Source organism: Pinus tabuliformis, chromosome J (genome assembly GCF_031772625.1).
Source record: "Pinus tabuliformis cultivar Carrire ecotype Pingquan chromosome J, CPIR1, whole genome shotgun sequence".
NCBI lineage: Eukaryota > Viridiplantae > Streptophyta > Pinopsida > Pinales > Pinaceae > Pinus > Pinus tabuliformis.
In genome coordinates this window covers 209,713,203-209,736,311 of record NC_142295.1, presented here as the reverse complement: position 1 = coordinate 209,736,311, position 23,109 = coordinate 209,713,203, and the positions used below count along the sequence as shown (strand labels likewise).

Here is a 23,109-nt window from a genome sequence, read left to right as displayed (position 1 = left end):
AAAAAAAATTGAAAAATATGGAGTATTCATATTTAAAATAATAGTTTTATGATACAAATATGTTAATTTTTTTTTTAAGTTTAGTAGTACTATATATTTTTATGGTGTATAATACAAATTATTTTTTTAAATAGTAATAATAAAAATATAATTTTAAGATAATAATTAAGTTAAACATTAAATTAACATATAAGATAAGTTAATACATTTCTTTTCAAGATATTGTACACTTGTAAAAAATTTTCAATTTTACAAGTGTACAATATCTTGAAAAAAAATGTATTAACTTATCTTATATGTTAACTTATCTTGTATTAAGGGTAAAAAAAATGCTCCCCCAATCTTGATTTTTCCTCGAGTTTTTTGGAAATAGGGATGTCCTTCCAAGGCGATTCTATTCTCCTAGCTAGTCTTCCACAATAGAAATTTAATTTGGGAGAATTTGAAAAAGAGATGTTGGTAACTTGCACATGTTCTTCAATTGCTGTGTAACTCAGCAACTATGGAAAGAACTAGCAAAACTATATAAATTTCCTCTCATTTCTCATGCTTCTTCTAAAGAAGCTTTCCTATGGTGGGGTGGGCAAAAGGAACCTTGGAGGCCTCTTGTTATTATTTCTCTATGGTGTATATGGAAATGGAGAAACAAAATTATTTTTGAGAAGAGTAAACAACCTTTTATGGGAACCTTACAAAACATCATTACTCTTTAAGATTCCTTACCAGAAAAACCACAAAAGCAAAAAAAGTGTAATCAAAAGGAGCAGGCTCAATCAACTCTCTCCAGAGCTTATTTCTATGGAGCTGCCCAAAATGGCTCATGTGGTTGTGGTACCCACATTATCATGAATGAAAATGATCAATATCTCATTGCGTGGAATGGAGGAAAGGGCACGAATAGTAAAGCACCTTAGGTTGGTTGGACATAATCAGGTTCTTGTGGAGGAAAATGGAAGGATGCTCCATTAAGCACATTTACAGGTCACAAAATCAACAAGCAGATATATTATCAAAAGAAGGTCTTCTTATGGAACAAGGTATATGATACATGAAGGTAAAGGCTCGCGAGGAAATATTCCCTATCGAGGACTTTTCCTTACCAGATTTTTAATTTCAAAATCTTTTTTGTTTTTAATTTTGTTTCTGTCTCTAGTCTTTTGGTCTTTTTCTTCCCTCGAGCGCTGATTATGGCTGTAGTGGATTTGGAATATCTAAGAACAAAGTTCTGATTTCTGTTTTTCTCTTTGGAAGAGATCTTTATGCTCCTATGTGAGCAAATGTATCTGATTATCAAGCTTTTTGTCTGGTACTTGTGTTAGCTCAATGGGTTGGTGCTCCAAATTTTTGGAATCCTAAGTAGGCTAAATTAGCGTTATAAGAGTCTATTTCTCAATGTATCTATTTCTTTATATATCTTATATAATATATTATGCTTTTTCTTATGAATTTTAATTATTTTGAAAATTAAATATAAAACCTAGATTCATAGTAATCTGGGAATTACCAAACTTTTAAAGAGAATTTTTTTTTTACTCTAAAAATCTAAAATATACATTTAACATAATTTAATTATTAATTATACTATAATTATTATTTTTTAATTTAACATATTCAAAATATTTTATTGATATTTATAATTATCAATTATTTTATTTTTTAATTAGATTAATTTTTATGTGATTTAAATTTACTCTGGGGTGTTCCAGCTCCTAATTTCTTCTTTTTTTAAGAAGAAAAAGCTAAATATATTCATATAATAAGATTACATAGTGCAAATGCAAGAAGCATATGCAGAAATATTCATATATGAAGATTACATAAGCAAATGCACGAAAGCATATACAGAAATGTGAACCGAGCCACAAGCAAATTTGCTAAAACAGATCCCAAATAAAGCACAGAAACTTCAAAGCAACCAATATTTCTAGAGCCATGTAACATATACCATCCATTGAACTTTAGCCAGTACAAAATGTAAGAAATAGTAATCGCGTAACTTTACATGGAAATCCAAATGGTACTGTCCAAAATTGGGCTATCACAAGATCTAATTTTGACAGTAATGAATAGGCCGTAACGATACATATTTAAATACCCGTCACGTCTGTGGAATAAACCCATATGCGTTGTCTTCGAAACTTTACAGATAAAGTAAGAGGAAGAGTATCAAGGATTATTGTCCCCACGGCGTTTCCTTAGTGGACATCATAATTTGATATTGTAAAATATCTTTTGGTTGGACTTTTTTGCTCTAATTATATTTTGGTGAATTTATCTATTTTTAAATACACTATGTACTTGAATTATCTGATTTTAAACAGACTTTGTACTTGAGATTTCGGTTGACTATAATAAAGTGATAGCGTATAGATGATGTATGTTGATGAATTTTGTTTTAGCTTTAGGATAAAGCAAATTTTAAGTATTATTAGTGTTTTAGGTTAAAACATTTTATGAGATTAAACCTGAATGTTGTTTTAGGTTAAATTATTAAAGAGAATTTAAGTTAGTTTCAGTTTTTTTCAGTGTCTCGCAATAGCATTTTATTATGGGTAGATGGTCTATCCAATAGTTGTGTAAGCATAGTCCAACTTAATTAAAAAAAAAATAATTTTTTTTTAAAACAAATACAACACAAGAAGATTGAATAACATATGTGTCTTCTGTTCTAGGTGCTTTTATGCACAGCTCTTATGTTTCTGTCAAGTGATGGTTTTGACTCGTGGCTTCACAAGCTGCTCTTTTTGTATTTGTATCCTATTATGGTTTTTTATATTGACTTAATATAATCTATGAAGCTTTTTTCTCTGAAAAAACATATCTAAAATATTTAAAGATACACATACATTCAATCTAACATAGAATAAGATATATAAAACATTTAAGTATACACATACATTCAATGTAACATAAAATATTACATTCTAAGTATTTAGGGAGTTATCATTTTAAATTTTGGGAATATTCACAAAATTTGTAATCTACTTAAGTTCAACTATGCTAGCACTCCCACCAATCAAAACAAAACTACCTACCCCCAAACTACTTATGCTTATCACATGAGTTCAAATAATTGATTGCATTTTGATCATGGGTGATAGTATCTGTAATTATGTTGACTATGCTTTTCGATTTTAATGTATTTTGATCTTTATATTCTCTTAATATAATCCATGATGATTTTCTCTCTGAAAAAGGATTCCTAAATATTCACAAAATCTATAATCCAATAAAATTCAATTAACTGCGCTACTATCCATCAGATTCTCAAATATTTACAAAATCTGTAACCCAATTAAATTTAACAATACCACCAATTAAAAAAATGACCTATGTTTATCATAAAGAGTTCAAACAATGGACTTTATTACTCTGTATAAAATTCCCAAATATTGAAACAATCTATCTAGTTAAATTCTACAGCTGTAAAATTTAAACAATTCACTTTCACTACTGTCCATCAACTTTCCAACTATTCATAAAATCTATAATCCAATTAAATTCAACCAATTAAAACAAAAAGACCGCAACCAAATCATCTATGCTCATGAATTGCTAGAAAATGCGAAAGCTCACGTACAACTCACGTAATTCGATCTTATCCCTTGTCCCGTTGTCTCTCATCTTGCCAGCCATGTTTGACTCCTATCTGATTGCCACTGTAATCAAATCCTGAGGTGGAGTCCACAATAATATATTTAATATTTCACACTACTGTACTCACTGTGGCAATTCCTCTATTTATGCTCTCAACTCCTCTGGTGATATCCATCGTCTAAATCAGATTCATTTCTTTGTGAAATTTGTTAATAATGGCTTCCAAGATCGTATTACTTTTGGGCATTTGCGTTTTTTCCTTCTTCCTGGTATCTCCCGTTACAGTTACAGAGGTTGGTGATGCCATTGGAAATAACAAGACGCGATCAGGTACTCACTGTGGCAATTTCTCTATTTATGCCCTCAACTCCTCTTGTGATATCCATCGTCTAAATCAGATTCATTTCTTTGTGAAATTTGTTAATAATGGCTTCCAAGATCGTATTATTTTTGGGCATTTGTGTTTTTTCCTTCTTCCTGGTATCTCCCGTTACAGTTACAGAGGTTGGTGATGCCATTGAAAATAGCAAGAAGCTATCAGGTAGAATACACCTAGTTTCATTATTCCAGGATATTTCATCAGAGTAGTATAACAAGTTTATAATTTTTATTGAAAAATAATAAAAACAATTTAACCAGGAAAATCTGATAGTAATTTTGGGAAATTTGGGTTACAATTATGGAGCTTCAATATATATTTTGGAGTATTCTAGAGATTTTTGATAGTATTAAATCCATTTCCAAAATCAAAAACAATTTAAACAAATATAGTTAAATTTTTTTAGAAAAAAGAAAATCTAAATCTGACTACCAAAAAAAACTTTCCTAACAAAATTATGGTCCCTATAGACATTGCTCATTTCATCACTCGTCTCTGTTTTTTTTTTCCTCCTCTTTCCCAAGAAATTCATATGTTGCAGAGGATCTGTACTGAGTTTCCTACGGATTCTAAAATTGTTTTATATGTTTTCGTCTAGGGCCGGTGGAGCCACCAGTTAGTGACCACTATGTGTTTGGATGCAAGAGGTGCTGTTATTTGGATGAGAGAGGCTGCATTTCATGTTGCGCCAAGGGAGACTTTGCCCCTACGACCGCTGGCCGAAAGGAAAAAGCAGCCGTAGTCGCCATTGATGGCCACAAATAGACAAATTCCATCCCGCCAATTTGTCTGCCTGCCTGATCTGGCTATAACATTGAAGCAACTAGTTATTTGCCAAGTCTCAGTTATGGATAGATACAACAGGCAGGCCTTCATTAGTGTTACTGTTTGCTTGGCAACTAATAATAAATAAAATAACTCAACAGGTTTTGATTATGAGATGCTTGTGTACTAAGATGATGTGCATGTTGATTCATGTTATTTTTTGGTTTCAAACCAGTCAAGGGATTATTACATTTTCCATATGGTTATATATTTACATTTACATATTCCTACCTATCTCTATTCAATACAAAATTTAGGCCATGCTTTAACTAACCATTAAAAATTTAATCACGTTCTGAATGGGCCAAACCTAATTTTAGTGCTTCCTCAATTACAAAATTCAAACTATCCTCCTTATGAAGATAAACCTGTACCAGGTTTATCCAACGTCTATTCTGGTATGTTCAATAGAGGACATGGTAAAAGCACTTGGTCACAAAGTGTTCAAAGTTTTTAGGGTGAAGTCATGAAATAATCTTGGTATTGGGGAATTTGTCTTATGTAGACGCTTATCCTCCTCACTGGAACTAGACTCCGGATATATTGAATCAAATGCTTAAGTTGTGGTACCAGCCCAAGGTTGTGTGGCTTGATTTTTAACCCATGATGGCTAAAGAACCATCAAAATTGAAAAGTGATTTGAGTCATCAAGATTGGATCTCCAAAGCATGTAGGCCTTGGCTATGTTGGCTCAGATTTGGAGAAGTGTTATAAACAACTCAAGTGGGAAAGCTTTAAAGAGATAGGAGCGTTGGTATGGTGAGATATTGGAGGTAGATAAAGAAGGTAGAGTAAGAAGTAGTCTAAGGAAAATGTGTAGAGTATAGATAGGTTGTCTAAAGCATTTGGTGATTTTAATTTATGAATTATGAATGAATTCTATAACCAACTTTTTAATATATATATATATATATATATATATATATATAATACTTTATCACTAGTAGTGAATATTATATCTTTTAATTATAAAGATTATAAATATGAACTAGATAACATTCATTTTCATTATACCTTATTGACTTGATTTTCATAGTATCTTGTAAAGTGTACTCTAAGTTATAATTATGTGTCTCACTAATTTAACCCGTTTCAATATGGTATTTTAACGTTTATACATTATATACCTTATTACATCTACATAATTTTTAAGTGAAGCTTATGAAACCCAATGTAATTTTTTTTATCAAGCTTTGGAAACAGAATATTTGTCTTCTCAAATGCACAACACATGAAGCAATGTGGTTGATATAGACGCATAAGGCTATATATCCACCACCCACCACATTAATAACTTTGAAGTGTATTTTGTTAAAATCTAACTATTTCTAATCATTAATAAGTCTATAAATCATAAAAGCTATAGTATTTTATATCTATATTTATATAGTTCTTACATTAACTTTTTTTTTGTATATTAATATAATATTAGTGGTTACATAATATTTTGTTAATATATTAATATTTATATTTAGAACTTTAATATAATCTATATATAACATCATAATAACATTTATTTCTTATTAATAATAATATGTATTTATTCTCACCATTATATTATGGTTAATAATTATTATATATTTATGAATGTAATTTACAAGATTTATATATATACTTGAATTATATTAATAATATCAACTATATATTGATATGAAAATCACTTATGTATGATCTCAGTTAATTAATGTAGGTATTACAGACTCATGTGCTGGTGATATGCCTATGTTATTTTAAGCAACGGATCGATAAGATTGTGAAATACACAGGATTGGAAAACAGTAAGAGAAACACAACAAGCAAATGCAAGAACACAACAAATTAATAAGGAGTTCACCCAATCCTCCTGGGCTATGTCTCCTGCTCCAGCTTTCAATGGTGGCCTTTTTCCATTGTGTCTTTAAGCAAAGTTTTTACAATGAGGAGCTCAAATTGAGTCTCCTGGAACAGATGATGCTTAGTAGGGTGGTACTTCGATTCCCCAAGCCACTAGAGTACATAGACTCCCCCTTACCAAGTCTCGACCTCAATTGGTCTTGATGGGATGAGTTCAATTTGGTACTCAGTTCCCGACAGATATCCTCACAGGGATTGCTTGAACCTCTCGAGCCTTGTCGGTTCTGTCTACTCAATGCTGCCTTAGCTTTGCAGGTCAACTCAACTTCTTATGTTCTCTGCTTCTTGGTTCACTCTCTGTTCTGTCTCCTCTATCTCCTTCTTGTCTCTGTTCTTTGTCTGTTTGTGGCTTAAATCCAGTCCGTCCCTTGACTGTTTTCTTCCTCTTCTATCTCTTCAGTTCGCCTACCTCTGTTCGCTTGAAATTCGTTGCTTCTGTGTCATCACCACTATGTAACATTTCACAGGAGGTGGCCACTTGTTCTCTCACGAACTGAGCATCAGGTCTTCCTCGAACGCTTCGTTATTTCTGTTACTTTGTGAAATGATTCATCTGCCAGCTTAGCAGTCAAATCGGACTTCAAAATTTTATGCGTTGTAGTTTATTCCTCCTTCCAAATCCGGTTTCCCATCGGGTGCAATCTCCGTCGTTAGATCTGGGGCCTCCAGATCCTACAGTCATCGCTTTTATCGTGCAGGTGACTTGCTCGACCGTTAGCCCGCGATGAGGGCGACACGCGTCATTCAACGTATGGCATCGCTTGGTCCTCTACCAAACCTGCTTACTGCCTGAAATGCGTCTGATATTTCACCGGTTTTGGAGCGCGAGACCCACCTGTTGGTTTTAGCGCTTTTCCCAAGGTTTCTTAGCTTCCCCTGCGACCGTGCGCCCAGGGCTTTTCCTTCTCGAGGGGTTTTTCCCAGCAATGCGCGATTAAAAACGACCTATGTTTTTTGAACTGGTCTTCCCAATTGCTAGTTTCCGCCATTGCGCGGTCTCCATAGGCCAACGGTCATCGCAATTTGACCGAGGTCCTCGTTGTTCCGTGTTAGCTACAAACTGCCATTGTCCAGAGGTCCTTCCTCATAGCTTGTTATTCACAAGATTGTCGCAACATGTCTTTAGGGAAATTTCATTCAAGGATTATTATCAATAACATGAGAACTATGTTACAAAATGAAGAAGATACTCAAAATTCACCACCATCCTTTTTTCACTCAAGATGAGAAATAGTATCTCAGACAAGATCTAGAAGGATTAACACAAATTTTAATTGCAAGTTGTTTCCACACATATATGGGACTCTAAAATGGCAAGGATATGTTCTAAAATATATCCACATACTATGAGAAGAGATAGAAACAAAATGAAATATGGACAGGGGAAGAGAACCCAGAGAGGCCACTAGTGATTATAATGAACCATTTTCAGTGATTTTTTTAACGAAACCTAGGTTTATTAATCATAACAAGGTGACATTGGAGCCTCTGTATGATTCCAAAGACTATGAACAGAAGACTCAAGTGTTCTCTCAAAGAGAGGCCACTGGCGATTATAATGAACCATTTTTAAATTAATATTTTAAGAAAACCTATGTTTATCCATCATTACGAACTGACATTGGAGCCTCCGTGTGATTCCAAGCCTATGAACAAAAGGGCCACGTGTTCTCTCTAAGAGGAATATTTCAATGTAGACCTCATCAACTACGATGGTTATAAGAACATGTTCATTGTAAAGATTACATTGGAGAAGAATCATTACCTTGACCTGAAAAAAAATGAATTCAAAATCGTTCCACAGAAGAGTAAAAAGATTCAATTTGTAACTTGTTAAGTGATACTGGGTTCAAAAGCTAACCAATGAATAATTATCCATATTAAATTCAAGCTTTGAAAGTTACTCTAGTGGATGGGTACTCTTCTTTTCCTCTTGTTATTAATAAGAGAACCTATTATTCAAATCATCAATTGGATTCACATCCAGTGAAATGTCTTCAAATTTAACTCAAATGGTCACCAACAATGTGGATTTTTTTGATCAAATGGCTTCACACTCAATTTGGATGGTGCATCAATGGCTTCCATGTGAGAACTTTATCTAATTTTTTATTTGAAGGGGAGAGGAATTAAATGATCGAGCATGTTGATAGATATTGAAGGTAACCGTCAACCAATATTCTCTCCAATATCAGAAACTGTGACAAAACCTCCCTGCTGAATTTTGAAATAAGTGGTGCTCCCTGCAGAACTTTGAAATGATTAGCATGATCTATGATATCCAACCCTACTTGGCCATTGCGTAGCGATTATTTGAAACCCTACTTGTCCATTGCGTAGCGATTATTTGAAATAATTGAAGTGCATAACTTTGAAATTATTGGTGTGACTTGTGATTTCCAGCCCTACTCGACCATTGCCTAGTGATTATATCGACTTGTTATTTCCAACCCTACTTGGTCATGTCCTAGTGATTCTCTCGAGCTATGATTTCCAGCCCTACTCGGCCATTACGAAGTGATTATCTGAAATAATTGACATAACTTGCAATTTCCACATTATCTAAAATAATTGACTTGACTTGTGATTTCGAGCCATTCATAAGGATGAAAAATAAATAAACTATTCATTCCACGCCCATTCATAAGGATGAAAAACAAATAAGCTATTCATTCCATTTTTAAAATGAAAAGAGGAATATTTCTAAAAATATATTATTTAAAGTTTTAAAAACAAAAAACAAAAAATATAAATTTATAAAACTAACAAAATATCAAAAGCCAACAATTTTGAAAAATAAACAAGATATTCATTCCATTTTTTTAAAAATGAAAATATGTTTTTTTTTTTAAATATATTTACTTAAGTTTTAAAACACAAAACAAAACAAAAATATAAATTTCTAAAACCTAAAAGAAAAAAATATCAAATTAGAATAAAATGTAAAATGCTACTAATTGCAAATGGAAGCTTTTTTAACTGTGAGAAAATCTAATATTTAAAAGTTTGAGAATATTACTAATTTTAGGTACTTGGTTTCTAAATATTTGTGCATAGTTTGAAAAATAAACTAGCTATTAATTCTATTTTTAAAATGAAGTTATGGATAATTTTAAAAGTATATTACTTAATTTTTTAGAAAAAAATAAAAAATATAAATTTGTAACACTAGAAAGAAAAACATATCAAAATAAAATAAAATGTAAAATGCTAGTAATTGCAAATGGAATTTTTTTTTTTAAATTGAAAAAACCTAATATTTAAAAATTTAAAAATATTAATAATTTTTGGTACTTTGTTTCTAAATATTGTGGATAGACTACCCATGATTTCCACTAATTGAAAACACACTTATCCCATGAATTACCCTTCATTAAAAATATTCTTGGTATTATAACTTTTATACATTAAGATATTAATTTTATTTTCAATATTTAATATAGTTTCGGGTCACTTTCGCACCATTCACGATTAAGGTAGCTAAATTATATTATTAAAAAAATTGCCAAGTCATATTGGGTGCCTAGTCACACGTGTATCTCTATTAAAATTTAAAGAGTTTTGATTTGTTTACACATTATGACATGGAAATTCAATATAACCATTTAAAATCAAATTTCCTCTAATGAATTATTTAGCTAGTGAGGTAGCACCGTCTTCATCCGAAAGATAGCAATGTTGCATGGTATTCCAAAGAAAGTTCTTTCATACATAGATGCTAAGTTCACCCCGGTTCTAGATAGAGTTATTTCCAAGTTTGGGTACATAGTTGGTCTTCCAGAGAAAGGAAGACAAAGGAAGGACAAAAAAATCATAGGGAAGCAAGGATGAAGCAAGGAAGAGTTGGATCAAGCAGCTACAATGGGATTACTTGTAGTTATCGAGTTGCATGTAATATGTCCTTGCTAGTTTTGACATGCATGGTACATGCATGTGTGTGTTTGGTTCTATTATTTTCATTGGCATGGGTTTTTCTAGTTGTGACAGTGGTTTTTAGCCTTGCCTTGCCATTTCCCGATAGCCATGGTGTGATGGGATTCTTTTACATGCTTGAGCTGGATTGTTGGATGATTTCGAAACTGAGTCGGCTGGTTTGAGGAAAATCCCCAAAGGCCTAGGAATCCCTTAGCCAGTAATGGTGGGATACACGGTAAATCTTGAGGGTGGAGATGAGAAAATTCCACATAATTTAGGTGGATAGATCCATAGTCATTTAGGCTTGTATAGGGCATAGAGATCCCTTAACCAGTATATGGAAAGATTACAGTATACCCTGGTTGTGTATGTTTATTGTTAAGGCCTATGAATCCCTTGACTGGTATTGACGGGATACACGGTAAATCCTGAGGAAGCTCTGGTTGGTTTTGTTGTGAATCTCACATTCATGCTTGGAATATGGCATATGGGTGATTGGTTGAACAAGATATTTGGTTTAGCCCAATCTATGTTCGAGTGGTACGTGCAAGTCCCTGACTTGGTTGGATTTGCATATGTTAATAAGATATCTTTCCCTATTACATTTCCATGAGAAATTATACTTGTTATTATCTGGCTTTGGTGGTTTTTTTATCATGGTGTATATGTAACCCATTTGTTGGTTATATGATGTATAATGGTTATGGCTCTTGTTGTGTTTGATTTGTTGATGATTGGTTAATGGATGCATCAGCTAGTATATGTTATTGTAGCTATTATGAGAGGGCATTAGAACTTATTAGCGATTCTTGGATAATTATCAGACCCCTATGTTTAAATATGCATTTGTGATTTGTATATTACATGTTGACCAATTGTTTGAGGAAATGTCTAGTGTGTTCTAGATAGTCTAGGTCAAGTTTTGATTCAAGATTGAATGCTTATCTTCTCATTGTGTTAATTATGATTCTGTGGTAAGATTATTGAATTAATGAACATATATGTATTTATAACATACAAGTACACAAAGTGTTTTAATCAATGAGTAATTCAAACCTCCAAATTCTGAGGGTCATAACTTAGTCATACGATCTTCGTTTGACTATCATAATATCTTCTTTCGAAGATGTCCATGAGGAGGCCAAATATAAAATAATAAAATGGGCTCGCGCTTTTGGCGAGTCTGTTTTCCCCGAAAGTGTCATTTAGGCCCTCAAAATGGCCTCAAACATTTAGAACTCGAAAAAATGCCAAAAATAGAAAGTTGTATTAAATTTAAGGAAACAAAACTAAAATGAAATAGTGTTGGGTCAAATGAGGTTGATAACAATGTGATCATGTGTCCCTGGTTGTTTGCAGTTAGTTCTAGACATGTGCACCCCATTTTCAATAATTGCATCCTAGAAATTGGGTCTCACACAGTTACTCTCATATCATGTTTACCTTGGAAAGTTTGTGGATTTGGGTAAATGTGGGAGGGGTGGTTTTAGTCTGCAACATTATTAGTGTTTCCCTTCTTGTACTTATTTCTCAAATGGAATTGTTGCACGTATGTGGACCATTCCTGATGGCGACCATTCTGCAACTTTCCTTATGTCTATATGAACTGTAGCGGTCGGTGGTCTGTGTGGATGCCTATTTCCTTCCCTAGAATATAATGCTTCCATTGTCGATAGGGATTCACAATGGAATAAATCTCTTTGTCATAGGGGGGATTCTTTTGTAATATGTCTGAAAGTGTCTCACTATGATATTCCACTAGATGCTCCTCTTGATTAATGACTACACCAATAACATAGTCAGAGGCATCTTTCTCAATCTCAAATGGTTGTCGCGAGTATGGTAATGTGAGCACTGGTGCAAAGAAAAGTCAATGCTTCAAATTGACAAATTCCTTCCACTATGATTCATACCAAAAGAACCTTTCTTTCTCTCCTCCCTTGGTGACTTGGCTCAAAGGCCAAGTGATATGAGAGAAACCTAACACAAACCTACGGTAGAAATTGGAAAGACCCACAAATTTGTGAAGCTTTGTTAGAATGTTTGGGGTTGGTAAATATTGAATAACGTGTCTCTTGGTTGGGTTCACATGCACACCTAGCTCATCAATTATGTACGCCAGTTATTGAATATGGGTCATACCAAAAGTGCATTTCTCCAAATTGGCACACAATTTGTGTTGTTGTAGGGTTTGGAGGACCTGTCGAATATGGTGGAGGTGCTCTTCCCAAATCTAGCTGAAGAATCTCAAGATGTCGTCCAAATACACAACCACGAATGAGTTGGTGAAGGGCCATAAGATGTCATCCATTAGCCACATGAAGATTGCGAGGCCATTCATCAACCCAAAAGGCATGACCAACCATTCAAAAAGGCCCTCCTTGGATTTGAAGGTAGTCTTCCACACATTGGAGGGTTTAATAAGTACTAGGTGACAACTAGACTTCATCTCAATCTTGGTGAAATATTTGATTCCCTTTATCTGTTATCGAAGGTCTTCAATCTATGGGATTGGATACCTATTCTACACAGTGATCTTATTCAAAGTCTGATAGTCAATACAAAACCTCTAGGTTTCATCCTTATTCTGTACCAACATGATCAAACTCCCAAAGGGTGATGAACTTGGCCTAATGTGCCCTTTCTGCAATGACTCCTGAATCTACCTCTTGATTTCATCATTCTCCGAAAGAAAGTATTGGTATATTGGTCCGTTGGGGAGTGGCATACCTGGGGTCATATCGATGTAGTGCTTGACCTGATAGTGTAGGGGTACCCATGTTGGTGATGTAAAGATCCCCTTGTACTCCTCCACAACCCTTTCCATATACTATTGTCATGCGGCAGAGCCCTGTTTGGAGGATGTGGATGTGGCCACAATATTCTTCTTGCCCTCGTGGTGAATCATAAGGAAGACAAATTTCCTAGTCTTGGAAATGATCTTATTGCATTGCTTTGTAGAGAACAAAGAGATGTGGGTAGGCGGTGCTACTTATAGTATTTGGTATAGCTTATTGCTCAAAGTAATAAGCATAGTGTGAGGCTTAGAATCATAAAAAACATGATGCTTGCACAAGTGTGGTTTGCCTAATAATACATGACAAACTTCAAGAGGATAAACATCACACCGTACCTAATGTGTGAAGGAGTTGATGTTGTAGGGAAGGGGACACTGCTGGCTGGCTCAGAGATCTAGTCCTTAGTGAACACCGAGGACGGTGTTCCCCCAAGGGGGAGGGTTCAGTAACATCCATAGCTAAAAATCCACGTAATAAACTTAATAAATAAAAATAAGACCAAGGTCATGGGACACGTATTCCAAGCTGTAAGTTTGGCAAAACATCCTAGTGGGTGTTCATTTTTGTTTATTATGGCTAAGAAAATTGGCAAAGGTAATGGGAAAGGCTTTGAAAAGGAAAAGAGACATTTATTGGCATTTTATTTATGAAAATATACAAAAATAGGAGAAAAGGAAGGTGAAAGGTCACAAGTTTCATGTGAGGAGAAAATTGAAGAAAATGGAGGCCTCATTGATAAAAAGGCTTTTGAAGATCAGCTTACAACTTTTATCAGTGTTAGATTTTGTTAGTTCAGTTTTGGAGCTCTCTCTCTCTATTCTCTCTCTGATACTCTTGCACACTTGGAGCATTATTGGAGCACTATATCATTGGACAAAGGAAGGAAAAGGAAGGGGAAAAATTAGAGGGAAGAAAGGATCAAGCAAGGAAGAATTGGATCAAGCGACTACAATGGGATTACTTTGCAGACATCAAGTTGCATGTAAGAAATTTATTTGCTAGTTTTTCATTCATGGTACATTCATGTGTGTGTTTGGCTCTCTTGTTATCATTGGCATGGGTTTTTCTAGGTGTGACACTTGTATTGAGCCTTGCCTTGCCATTTTCAGATAGCCATGGTGTGACGGGGTTCATTTACTTAGTTGAGTTGGATTGTTCCATGGTTTCAAAATTGAGTGGGGTGGTGTTATGAAACCAGCTCACAAAAAGATAGAAAAGAGAGATCCACGCCTTAGAATTCAGCCTCTTCGAGGGGGCAACCTCCTTTACATTACATAAATGAACAATTCTTGGATGATACAAATGACAAAACCTCCTTTCTATATATAGGAGTCTAAGGAGTCACAATATAATCCAGCCGACCTAACAATAATAATATAAAGCCACAAAAATAACAATAGAGGGATTCTATGGGGCACAGAAATAACAATATGGGGGTAATAGGGGCACAACAATATAAATAGGGGGTATAACTACAATAGTAATGGGGTAATCACTAGTATTATAGGGACCCAACATGCCCCTCTCCTTCAAAAAAGTGTTGTCCTCAATGCTTGAGCAGTTCTGGATACTTCTGCATAAAATTCTCATCCTCCCATGTGGAATCTTCAGCGGATAAGTTCTTCCACTTGATAAGATACTCTGAAATTGATCGATTTCGTAGCTGTCGAGTTCTTGTTTCTGTGATTGCTTCCAGTTCCAATATAATTTTTCCTTCCTCGTCAAGTTCTGGCAATATTGTTTGAATTGGGAGCTTGTCACCTATAACTTTCTTTAAACATGAAACATGGAAAACTGGGTGCAATCGAGAAGCTGCAGGAAGCTCCAATTTGTATGCCATAGTACCAATCTTTTCCAACACCTTGTATGGACCATAATACTTTGGTGATAATTTATTATCCTTCTTAGCTTGCTTTAGGGACATTTGCTTATATGGTTGTAGCTGTAGGAATACCCAATCACCTACATCAAAACTTCTTTCACTGCGATGTTGATCTGCCTGTTGTTTCATTCTATTTTGTGCCAACACGAGGTTATCCTTTAAGAGTTGGAGGACTTGTTGTTGATGTTCGATGTGATGTTCCACTGCCTGAACCTTAGAATTTTCTCTTAAATATGATGTGATGGATGGTGGTTGATACCCATAAAGTGCCATAAATGGGGTCATTTTTGTTGCTGTATGGAAGGAAGTGTTATACCACCATTCAGCCAGAGGTTTGACCCATTGTGTTTGTTTATCAGATACAAAGCAACGAAGATATCCTTCCAAACATTTGTTTACTATCTCAGTTTGCCCATCAGATTGAGGATGATAAGATGAGCTATGAGCTAACTGAGTACCAAGACAAGAAAATAATTCTGTCCAAAAATTTCCAGTGAAAATGGGATCTCTGTCACTTACAATAATCTTTGGGTTTCCATGTAGCTTTTGAACTGTTTCCATAAATGCAGTAGAAACTGTACTGGCTTTAAATGGATGTGATAATGCACAAAAGTGTGCATACTTGGTAAGTCTGTCAACTACCACCATGATGACACTCTTTCCCTCAGACTTGGGTAAACCTGTGATAAAATCCATTGAAACCTCCTCCCAACGTTGGCTTGGAATGGATAAAGGTTGTAATAGACCTGGTGTCTTAATTGTTTCAACTTTATTTTGCTGGCAAACCAAACATTCCGCCACAAACTTTTGAATATCTGATTTAAGGCCATCCCAAAAAAATTCCTTCTTAACCCTGTGGTAAGTTTTTAAAAATCCTGAGTGCCCTCCTAAGGGAGAAGTGTGCAATTCCATAAGAATCTTTTGTTTTAGCTGGGAATTCTTACAGAGGTATAAGCGATCTTTGTACCATAACGAATCATTTTTCCAGCTAAATGTATCAGAAGTACTGGAATCTTGTTGTAGCTTTTGAATAAGTGCCCACACTTCTTCATCATTCTTCCATTCCTCCCTTGCTTCGTTTATCCAATCTGGTTGGATAATAGAAATGGCACACAACAATGCTTCCACATCCTCATCCTTTCTTGAGAGTGCATCTGCCACCACATTTTGCTTCCCTTTTTTGTAGATGATTTCAAAGTCATAACCCAACATCTTTGTGACCCACTTTTGTTGCTCTTCAGAGGATAATCTTTGTTCTAAAAAGTATTTAAGGCTATCATGATCCGTTTTTACCTTGAAGTGTCTTCCCATTAGGTAGGGTCGCCATTTCTTAAGTGCATGGAGTATTGCCAACATTTCCTTCTCATAAATAGCTTTGCTTAAAAACTTTCCCTTGATTGGACGACTTTCAAAAGCAATGGGTCTTTCATCTTGCATTAGAACAACACCAATTCCATTTCCTGAAGCATCACATTCCACAATAAAGGTTTTTGTGAAGTCCGGTGTAGCTAAGACCGGTGCTTGGCACATTGCCTCTTTAAGATGTTCAAAGGCCTTTGTTGCTTCCGAAGTCCATGAAAATGAATCTTTCTTCAATAATGTTGTTAGAGGTGCTGCTATTCTCCCATAATTCTTAACAAACTTGCGATAATACCCTGTCAACCCAAGAAATCCTCGCAGATGCTTTATGGATGTGGGGATTTTCCATTCCTTAATGGCTTTAATTTTGCTAGGGTCTACCTTAACTCCTTCATGAGATACAATATGACCCAAATATTCCACCTCCTGGACTCCAAAGAAACATTTGGATCTTTTTGCATATAATTGTTTCTCCTCCAATAGTTGTAGCACCCTGTCAACATGTTCAACATGATCCTTCCAAGACTTGTTGTAGATTAGTATATCATCAAAAAATACTAACACAAATTTTCTAAGGAATGGTTTGAAAATTGAATTCATCAAACCTTGAAATGTTGAAGGTGCATTGGTAAGGCCAAAAGGCATGACCAAAAATTCATAATGACCCTCATGAGTTCTAAATGCTGTTTTCGGAATGTCTTCAATCTTCATTCTGATTTGATGATATCCCGAACGAAGATCCAACTTGGTGAAGTAAATTGATCCATGCAATTCATCCAGTAATTCATCAATAACAGGAATGGGGAACTTATCTTTAATAGTGAGCTTGTTGAGCTCCCTATAATCTGGACACATGCGCCATGATCCATCCTTCTTGTGCACCAATACTACTGGAGCTGAGAAAGAACTTTGACTCGGTTGAATTATACCAGCCTCTAGCATTTCTGCAACCATACGTTCAATTTCACTTTTTTGGACATATGGATATCTGTACGGCCTGATGTTTGGAGGAACACTTCCTGGAATCAGATGAATAGCATGATCATGATCACGCATAGGTGGGAGACCTTTGGGAGTCTCAAATACCTTGGAATGATTGTCCAGGACTTTTTGGAGATCTGGAGAAATAGATGATTCCAATGTGGAAACATCTAGCGAACATAATTGTGCAATTACACCTCTTTGCTCCTTTTTTAGAAGCTTTGTCATGCCATTAGAGCTGATTATCTTTCCTGGTTTCCCTGCAATACCCCTTAATTCAACTTCCTTTCCTTCCACAGAAAATTTCATGAAAAGTTCTTGAAAATTAAAAGCTATTGTACCCAAGGATTGTAGCCATTGGACTCCTAGTACAACATCAGCACCTCCCATTGGAATGGAAAGCATTGGGCTAGTCAATACATATTCTCCCATGGATAGCTTGATATTATGGCACTTTCCAGAACAATTTATTGTTCCTCCATTTGCAATCATCACTTGACACTCTGGTGCTGGATATAGGAAGCAATTCAATTCTTTTGCTACCCTACAATGAATAAAATTGTGGGTGCTTCCTGAATCAATCAACACTATTACCTTTTTCTTCTTGATTTGTCCTTCTATCTTGATGGTTTGAGGAGTGGTAATTCCCACCAATGCATTACAAGATATGGTCGGATTTATTTGTTCTTCATCTAGGCTTTGTTCCTGGAATATATCCTCTTCTTTTGACCTTTCTTGCTCCTTTTCTTCTTCCTCTTCACAATCTATGTAGAATAATTTCTTCTCAGCACACTTATGACCTTTTGTGTATTTGCTATCACAATTGTAACAAAGCCCTTTTGCTCTTTTTTCTTCCAATTGTTGTGGTGTCAACCTTGTAGGTTGTGGAAGACTATGGGCAACAACACTTCCGTCTTTATAGTTGTGAATGGTATGCTTCCTAGTTGCCATAATTTTGCTTTCCATTTTTCTTGCTAACCTGAATGCCTTCTCTAATGAATCAGGTTCCCAAAGGCGCACATCATGTTGGATATTATCCTTTAAAGACCCTATGAACACATCAATCCTATGCTCCTCTGGAATATCTTTTACCCTTATGTTCAATTTTTGGAACTCCTCAATGTGCTCCATTATTGAACCCTTTTGTTTGAGACTTATCAATTGGCTAAAAAAAGTGTTGCTTTTTGTATCCTCATAATGTGCTATCAATTCTTCCGTAAAAATTGCCCAAGTGATAAATTGTTTACGAGAACAAAGCCATTGATACCATACAAACTGATTTGGTTCCAAATATAAAGTTGCCATACGTACCTTTTGTGTGTTTTGCACATTATTGAGATCGAAGAATTGCTCCATCTGTAATATCCATGTGGCGGGATCCTTGCCATCAAACTTCCTCATATCGATTTTTGGAACATGGTGAGTCTTCGATCCAACATTAGAGTCTATGGAATCATGATTAACATTTCTTTTGTTCTCATCATGAGTTTCCTTTACTATCTTTTCACCATCAATGACCCTTTCTTGTAGCAACTTCTTCAATTCTTCCTTGTCTGTCTTCAAATCTATCTTCAAATTTTCCATCGAATCCTCCATCTTAGCTTCCATGCCCTTTATCTTAGATTCCACGCCATTTACCTTAGATTCCACGCCATTTATCTTAGATTCCACCACTACAACAAAACCAGCGATTTGCGCCAGATTTAGCGCCAGATTTTAGTGCATTTTTTTTGTAATTGTGATGAGCAACCTGGCGCTAAATCTGGCTCTATTGTACAATTTTTAAAGCGTCCTTTTTTGCACCTGATTTTTCATCCTTTTTCATGCTAGATTTTGCATCATTTTTTACACCAAACTATGCATCATTTTTTGCGTCAAATTTTGAACCAAGATTTGCATCTTATTTTATGACAGGTTTTCTTCTAGTTTTGTGTCATTTTTTGCATCTATTTTTCATTCTCTTTTTCTTCCTATTTTGTGTCATTCTTTGCTTCCATTTTTTCACCATCATTTGCGTCAAGTTTACACTGTATTTTGAATCCAATTTAACGTCTTTTTATGCATCCATTTTGTGTCAGTTTTTGCATCTAGTCTTACGCCAGGTTTTGTATCTAGTCTTACACTAGTTTTTGCTTCTATTTTTGCACCAGCTTTGGTGCCTATCTTTGCACCATGTGTTGAATTTGATTTAGCACCAAATTTTGCATCCATTTTTGTGCCCATTTTTGCATCTTTTTTTGGACCATTTTTTACATCCACATTTACGTTTGATTTGTCTCCATTTTTCCCATCTCATTTTGCACCATATTTTGCGTCATTTGTTTCATCCAATTTTGCATCATTTTTAACACCATCTCTTGCATCTAATGTTACATCATTTTGAGCATCCAAATTTGCATTTATATTTGCATCTTATGTTGAGTCATGTGTTGTGTCCACCTTTGCATCTTATTTTGTGTCTAATGGTACATTCAATTTAGAGTCATTTTTTACGTCTACTTTTGTATTTGTTTTTGCACCAAGTTTTGCATCCAATTTTAAGCTATTTTATGCCCCTTTTTGCACCATTTTTTTGTGTCTACTTGTGTCCAATGTTGCACCATTATTTACACCGACTTTTTCATCCAATTTTGCATTTTTTTGGTGTCTAGTTTTACATCGTTTTCACCATCCAAATTTGCATCTTTTTTTGCCTCATTTTGTGTCCACATTTGCATATAATTTTGTGTCTGAGTTCGAGCCTAAATTTGCATGTGATTAGGAATCATTTTTTACATCTAATATGGCATCCTTGGTTTCACCTTTTTTCAGCCCCATTTTGCATCTTGTTTTATGTCTTTTCTTACATCTTTTTTTTTTCCTTTTTTGCACCCAAGTTTGCATCCCAAATTTACACCATTATTTGCATCATCATTTGGCATATTAATTTGTAACGTTTTTTGCTTCTTTTTAACGCTCAACTTTGCATCTTATTTTACATCTAGTTGTTGTCTTTTTTTGCATCTAATTTGGTGCCCATTTATGTGTCCTTGTTTTTGCCCAATTTGATATCCTTTTGTATGCCATGTTTTGTTCCCTTCTTTGTGTCAAATATTGCACAATTTTTCACTTCTAATTTAAAACACTTTGTATGTCAATTGTTTGCATTTTGTATTAATTCCTAGTTTAACATCCAATTTTACTTTCAATTTTGCATCCATGGTTACATCCGCATTTGACTTCTTATATAGAGTATATTTTTCTTTACATATACAACCCCCTTTATAGATTCATAGTGAAATATATGATAGTTTCTAAATATCATTAAAGCAGATATCACAATTCAAAATCATTTGTAAAGAAATATAAGAGAAATTGACAACATCCATCCAAAAAAATAACAATGTGTCATTAACAATTTTCAAAACATGTATAAAATAGCAACATAATACTAATAAAATCAGTATTATTTTTAATCAAAACAAGTAAAATTCAAATATGATTAACAAATCAAAATATTTCATGAATATCGTTATTCTACGATAAATTAACAACATACATAAATCAAACTCATCGTATGATTACAAAATCAAAATGTCTCATTGATATAGGGTAAATTCACAACACCCATCTAAACATAACAATGTCATTCTACACAATAATTTCTTCATAAAAAACAATGCATGTGCATGCCTAGCTACCACCACCAAGATCATCCTCATGATCATCTTGACCATCCTCATTACTCTGATCCACATCATCACCAACACCGCAACTATCATCATCATCTCCTCCTTCACCACCATCATCCTCATCCTCATCCTCATCATCTCCTGATATATGTTGAACATAATTTGGATCATCGTCTTGGCAATCATTGCCTATAGCATTCTGACAAAAAAAATCAATATTACATGTTAGTATTAATTACATAACACAACACATGTTTTTGTTATACAATGTTAACCATAAAATGAGGTAAGATATAATATCTAATAGTACTAAAAAATAAAATGAAAATATGGTTTAAAAGTATATTGGAAATCCAACTAAGATTACATACCATAGAGTCCATCCAAACAACAAATTCAACCCATCTCTTTTGCTGCAGCACCTCCTTTTCCAAATGATTTGGAGGTCTTCCATATTTTAGTTCCTATCAATCAGTAAATAGGGAGAAATTAGATAACAATGACTTTCTTCTAGTACAAAATTTATTAAAAAAATATCACATGTTTAATATACTTACAAAGGTTGTTATCAGTGCTTTTAAACCTTTCTGGCCACTACGATGAGTGACTTTTGTCTTGGTTAACCTCGCCTTGGATGCCTTGTCCTTAAACATAAACCAATTCAATTTATTTTCACACAAATACATGTCTAAGATACTTATTATAAGTATTAATACATTCTAAATAATGTTTAATGAAAAATTCAATACCTGAATTTTTATTTCATATATCTTATTTATAACATTTTAATGATTACAATAATACTCTTGTTACCAGATATTGTCAGAAGAAATCTTACAAGACCGCTACCTAAGAACATTGGACAGTTGAATGCATTAGTTAACATGTTTGAAGAATTCTATCTTCAAATCTAGATCCATCTCATGTGATTCCCGTATGTGGTATAAATTGTCTTGAAGGTACCTGCATCATTCGACACAAAGCTATTCAGCACAATCGTTAACAAAAAACATCACAACTGCACAATATGAACGGTGCATCAAAATTGGCATTCACACGTCTAAGGTCTTTTTGGCATATCTGGTGTGGGTATAAAAGGTTTCCATTAAATCTCGTAAGCCTTTTTAACTATTATAAATAAACCACTAAAGTAAAACAAACAAATCAGTTATAAGAACTGAAAAGAAAGCTTGAAAAAAGATTAACATTTTCTAAAAGGCAAACACTAGAACACACTTCAAAATACTTTTCCTAAAATACTTCTTCAACCTGGCATCAAATTTGAAGGGCATGGTCATATTTTAATATGAAGTCATACTATATTTTCAACCCTTCTATGTTGGCATGTTAAAACTAATGTTCCACCAAGACTCTAGGATAGGGAGATGCATGTCTGGGGTGATGCACAGGGGGGGCGTGTGAGAGTACCCTCAAATTTTAGGTAAAATTAGGGGGCAGGGGGATATGGGGGTATATATATATATATATATATATATATATATATATATATATATATATATATATATATATATATATATATTCAATAATGAAAGCATAAATACATTGATTCGTACATGATTGAATTAAATAATGAAATACACTGATCCATACTCATCATTCATACTAATACATACATCATTCATTCATACACCACGAGATTCAATAATGAACTATATTGATCCATATTCATCATTCATTATTCAACATTCTAGAATCTAAATTGATTTAAAAATTAAATTCATCATTCATCATTCTAGATTCTAAATTGATTTAAAATTTAAATTCATGATTCTAGAATCTAATTAGTAC

At 34.2% G+C, this 23,109-nt stretch overlaps 1 protein-coding gene and 1 long non-coding RNA gene across 3 annotated transcripts; one reads left to right on the top strand and one right to left on the bottom strand.

Annotated features, from left to right (window-relative positions):
• Positions 1-3,743: 3,743 nt before the first annotated feature.
• Positions 3,744-4,915, top strand: LOC149226432 (uncharacterized). 2 transcript variants are annotated; one of them, XR_016247038.1, is made up of 2 exons: positions 3,744-3,927; positions 4,575-4,915. It is a non-coding gene; the product is annotated as an uncharacterized LOC149226432 (long non-coding RNA). The 2 variants fall into 2 exon arrangements; XR_016247039.1 differs by lacking the exon at positions 3,744-3,927 and adding an exon at positions 3,935-4,138.
• Positions 4,916-21,142: 16,227 nt separating this feature from the next.
• Positions 21,143-22,615, bottom strand: LOC149226431 (uncharacterized). The gene is made up of 4 exons (XM_089375288.1): positions 22,139-22,615; positions 21,858-21,944; positions 21,672-21,764; positions 21,143-21,499 (listed from the first exon to the last, which is right to left on the bottom strand). The coding sequence occupies exons 1-4, from the start codon at positions 22,184-22,186 to the stop codon at positions 21,302-21,304; spliced, it is 426 nt and encodes a 141-aa protein (XP_089231414.1). The 5' UTR covers positions 22,187-22,615; the 3' UTR covers positions 21,143-21,301.
• Between the last annotated feature and the right edge of the window lie 494 nt (positions 22,616-23,109).

Excerpts from the sequence above, each read along its gene's own strand:
- LOC149226431 (XM_089375288.1), bottom strand. The coding sequence starts at position 22,186 with ATGTTAACTAATGCATTCAACTGTCCAATGTTCTTAGGTAGCGGTCTT. Across the intron at positions 21,945-22,138 it reads TGTTCTTAGGTAGCGGTCTT|GACAAGGCATCCAAGGCGAG; the intron begins GTAAGATTTCTT and ends TTTATGTTTAAG. Across the intron at positions 21,765-21,857 it reads AAGCACTGATAACAACCTTT|GAACTAAAATATGGAAGACC; the intron begins GTAAGTATATTA and ends ACTGATTGATAG.